Source organism: Gadus chalcogrammus, chromosome 14 (assembly GCF_026213295.1).
Source record: "Gadus chalcogrammus isolate NIFS_2021 chromosome 14, NIFS_Gcha_1.0, whole genome shotgun sequence".
Lineage (NCBI taxonomy): Eukaryota > Metazoa > Chordata > Actinopteri > Gadiformes > Gadidae > Gadus > Gadus chalcogrammus.
The window spans coordinates 5,092,638-5,097,637 of record NC_079425.1 but is presented as its reverse complement, the minus strand read 5'-3'; the positions used below and the strand labels follow the sequence as shown (position 1 = coordinate 5,097,637).

At 48.2% G+C, this 5,000-nt stretch overlaps 1 protein-coding gene across 1 annotated transcript in view; it reads left to right on the top strand.

Annotated features, from left to right (window-relative positions):
- The window catches only part of lrrk1 (leucine-rich repeat kinase 1), a 49,056-nt gene that overhangs the window by 40,746 nt on the left and 3,310 nt on the right, over positions 1–5,000 (top strand). Inside the window, exons 26-28 of the mRNA XM_056608044.1 lie at positions 1,484–1,653; positions 3,967–4,170; positions 4,895–4,999. Of these exons, the coding sequence (XP_056464019.1) occupies positions 1,484–1,653; positions 3,967–4,170; positions 4,895–4,999 (479 nt within the window). The remainder of the gene's footprint in view (positions 1–1,483; positions 1,654–3,966; positions 4,171–4,894; position 5,000) is intronic.

Sequence of the window (5,000 nt, the reverse complement as noted above, 5' to 3'; positions counted from 1 at the left end):
TCTTGCGTACACAAGCCCACTCCCCCAGCCAAGGACACAATGGGGGGGGGGGTTGGGGGTGATCCACCACAGCTTCACAATGAAAAACTGGCTGTTAAAATGTTTTAAGAGCTATTTGCCAAATGTTAACACAAAACAACAAATTGGGGTGCTTCAACTTTCGGAAAATCAGGGATGGTAAATGTCAACCTCCCCGAAGCCGTCTTACGTCATTCAATACCACAACGCAGGTTAACCAATCTCTCCCTCCTACGCACATGCTCACATCCATTCACACTTGCACACAAACACACATCCATTCACACCGACGCACACTCACATCCCTTCACTCTCACGTCCACTCATACCTACTCACACACTCATATCCACTCACACACACACTCATATCCATCGACACCAATGCACACACGCTCACATCAATTCACACACACGCACACATCCACTCAAACATGCACACATCCACGCACACCGACACACATCTATCCACACACACACACATTCATTCACTCCTCCCCACATAGATAAACCCACACACACACACACACACACACACACAAAACACTTAACATAAGCACACACACATCCATTCACACAGACAGATAGATCAATAGACCTTTTGTCTTCTTCTGTCCAAAATAGTCATTCTTTCCTTCTCCGTGATGTCAACACCAGACCCCTCCATGGCATAACATGACCCCAAGAAGACGGATGGACGTCACCCGCGGCAACGCCAGCGCTGGCAGCCCGCCAAGGGCCTGTCCCTGTGGCGGGATTTAAGACGCCGCCTGCCTTGGGTTTTAGCTGCGTTATTGTCTGCAGGTCCCCATTGTGACTCTTGGCTTTGGCCACCGGAAACATAACGTAACCTGGATTGGGGAAGATTAGGGTGTGTGATGGAGGGTGCGCCCCCCCCCCCTGCTGTGTCAGGAGTGGGGGGCCGTGCGCTGAGAAACGGCCGACCATCAGTCTCCATGATGGGCCGTGTGAGCGGACAGAGGACAGCTTGTCAGGGGTGTCGTCAAGGCCAAGGTCGGGGAAGGGATTGACACTGAACGCTACGTCGCTATCACATGGACGGATGACAATGCTGCCGATGGAAACACACACACGTACACACACATGACACGCGCCAGACACAGTGTGTATGCGTATGTGTGTGTGTGTGTGGATGCGTATATGTGTGCGGCCGTGAATCATGTCGGCACCAGCCCTCTGAGAGACTGGGAGGAAATCGCTCTTGAACCTGTAAAACAAAGTACCATTTAAGCTTCGAGCATAAATGTTAACTGCCAGGCTTATCGTGTTAGCTTCCCCATTTTATTCTTCTTCCTCAACACAAACTCTTTGCCATTGTATTTTGAAAACAGACCGAGGCTGAGAACGACTTCCAGTTATTGTGTGATTTACAAAAAAGCCCCTGAAGTGACCACAACGGCTCTGCGTGCGTACACTGACGTCCGACGCCCCGTGTGTTTTGCGGCAGGCTGTTCCTGGAGAAGGAGGAGCTGGAGTGCCGCGAGGAGGAGCAGAACATCCTGGGCCAGGGGGGCAGCGGGACCGTGGTGTACAGGGCGTCCTACCGCGGCAAGCCCGTCGCCGTCAAGCGCTTCCACTTCAAGAAGTGCCGGCAGCACACTATCAGCGTGGACACAGGTGACACGCATGCACGCACAAAAACCGACAGACAGATGGACAGAAAGGCCCCCCATGATGACCCCTTAAAGGAGATATCCGGTGTAAAATGGATCTGGGATGTGTTTAGTATGATAACGAGTTGGCGTGTTCGTTTGGTAGCAAAAGAGTGGATGTAGACGCATTCTTAAGTTGGCTGATTTTGGCGATTCAACCAAAACGCTATAAACTTGGAACGATGGGGGCATGTGTTACGGTAAAGACGAAATGGCTATTTTAAACCACTTACAAGGCTAGAAGTAGCCCGACACTTCTTTGGTAGTATAATAAGGGTCTTAACATATAAAATGAGGCATTGATAACTTGATTGTTTATTAAAAAGGACATTTTATGCACATATATCTTTTTTAAGTATGCGTCTACATGCGCTTTTTTGCTCCCAAATGAACATCCCAAATTGTAATCACATTAAACTTATCCCAGATCCATTTTACACCGGATTTCTCCTTTAATGGTACCATTGCTCAGCCCCAAAACATTTGTGCTATACCCTCCCTGTGTCCCTGGACCCACACACGCATGCACACACACACACACACACACACACACACACACACACACACACACACACACACACACACACACACACACACACACACACACACACACACACACACACACACACACACAGAGCGGATGTGTGTGAGTGATGCATGAAGTACCCAAGGCACTGCACTCAAGCACTTAGATGAATCACTGCATTCAAGTGAGTCGTGATGTTGTTGATTGCTGATGAGGATCGAGATGTGATGAACAAGTTTCCAAAAGGCGATTACCTTTTTCTTTTTTTTTTCTGAACTGAAGTATCTTTATTTTATTGAACTGATTTATTTGTGAACTGAATCTGGAGGAGTACTTGTGTGGAATGTGTCTTGTGATCACCAGATTGTTGTCGTCAACGCTGTCGTGAAGTCACGTCTTGAAACTCAAGTACCCTTTATCAAGCGAGGCATTTCAAAACAATAATTTAGATTCCATTTCCAATGCAACGAACTATGCTTACAAATAGAGTGTGACGCTGTATGATGACTTATTATATGCTAGGAAGCTCAAATATGTGGAATGCTGTTGCTATATACGGTTCTTGTGGGTTCATCTTTTTTTTACTGGTTTGTTGGCTCCTGAAATGTTACTATAATCTCCTTGCTTTTCCTTGGGATGAAGAGAAGTAATGAGAAGCATCCCTTAGTGGCCTCTCACTCACTCTCTCTCTCTCTCTCTCTCTCTCTCTCTCTCTCTCTCTCTCTCTCTCTCTCTCTCTCTCTCTCTCTCTCTCTCTCTCTCTCTCTCTCCCTCTCTCTTGGTCTGTCTCTCTCTCTCTCTCTCTCTCTCTCTCTCTCTTGCTCGGTCTCATATCCCCATGACCTTGCAATCCTTTCACATTTTTCACAACTGCCTGAGTTTCAAGTGCATCCCACTTTCTTTTCCATTATCTCCTTCCCGTGGAGTCTTCACTGCTGCTTGTGGTTATTTTTTTACTGAATCTCCTATCAAGCGTTTAATACAGTGTTATTATACGGGAAGAGTTGCTCATATGAACGCCCCTCGCTGAGGCGAATAGGTTTAGTCTGTCTGGGATCGTTTTCAGCTCATATAAGAGCTGCTCCTCAGAACGAGACCAAAAGGTCATTTTGCATACATGCTGTTTTAAAAAGCATTCTTCCTCAACTACCGGCTTACACAGCCCTTCATTATCATCATTTTTAGAGAGCAGGACACCGAGATGCACCAGCAGGCAGTCAAGCAAAACACATTAAACGTGCACAACAATTAACTAATCATCCATTTAACATGCACAACAGTTTACAAATCATCCAATTAACTCAAACAAGAAACTGGCTAGCGTGCAGGGAAACATGAGCTAAGGAAAGGAATAACCGGTAAGACGCCTTCAACATCCAACTATGAAAAAGGGTCATAACAGAGGTGGATTAGCGGTGACTTTGAATAAAGGATTTCACATCCTCTTTCTCAAATACTGAGGATTTATGAAGGCCTTTTCAGGATAATCTTTTTTTTATAAACCCTTTTTTATTATTTATTTGAGTTTCACCTGGTAATCCCAGGCGGTCTCCCTTTCAAGTACCAACCCGCCCTGCCTCTGCTTGTATTGGATGCCTTCCAAGACGCTCAAAGATCCTGAAACATTTACCTAAAAGTCGTTCGCTAAATAGAAGCTAAATGACGAAAGAAATTCCGCCCAAGACGTTGAAAGATCCTGAAACATTGATCTAAAAGACGTTCACTAAACGTCTCCCCCCCCTGGCTCCCCAGACACAATGCTCCGCCATCTGCAGTCGGTGGACGCCTGCCGCAGCTTCTCCGAGTTCCGGCAGGAGGCCAGCATGCTGCACTCGCTGCAGCACCCGTGCATCGTGGCGCTGGTGGGCATCAGCATCCACCCGCTGTGCTTCGCCCTGCAGCTGGCCCCGCTGGGCAGCCTCAACACCGTCCTAGAGGAGAGCTGCAAGGACAAAGGTGGGTGCCTCAGTCCCCGGGGTTTCTCCTCTCACGAACGGAGTGATGGGCGTTAATGCCAAGAGAGAGAGCGGAGAGAGAGAGAGCGGCGAGAGAGAGAGAGAGAGAGAGAGAGCGGAGAGTGAGAGAGAGAGAGAGAGAGAGAGAGAGAGAGAGAGCGGCGAGAGAGAGAGAGAGCGAGAGAGAGAGAGAGAGAGAGAGAGCGGAGAGTGAGAGAGAGAGAGCGGGAGCGGAGAGTGAGAGAGAGAGAGAGAGAGAGCGAGTGGCGAGAGAGAGAGAGAGAGAGAGTGGCGAGAGAGTGAGAGAGATAGCGGCGAGAGAGAGAGAGCGAAGAGTGAGAGAGAGCGGCGAGAGAGAGAAAGAGTGGAGAGTAAGAGAGAGCGGCGAGAGAGAGAGGGAGAGAGTGGAGAGTGAGAGAGAGCGGCGAGAGAGAGAGGGAGAGAGTGGAGAGTGAGAGAGAGCGGCGAGAGAGAGAGCGAGTAGCGAGAGATAGAGAGAGAGCGAGTGGCGGGAGAGAGAGAGGTGGTGATTGGTTAATTTAATTAAGGAACTATTAAATGCTTTTGGATAGTGTGTGGAGGAAAAAGGGGCAGACTGAACATGCAACTTTTAATTTAGATGGTCCTGCTATATAGTTCATGCTACTATTTATTTTAGATACATATTTGGGGATTTAACCAGCTCTTTCATTTCTCTCCTTCTTTCACCTCTGGATCTGAAACAGTCTCTCACGCACGCGTCGGGTCCAGGTACATGCCTCTGGGTCACATGCTCACCTTCCGGATAGCCTATCAGATCGCGACGGGTCTGGCCTACCTGCACAGGAAGAA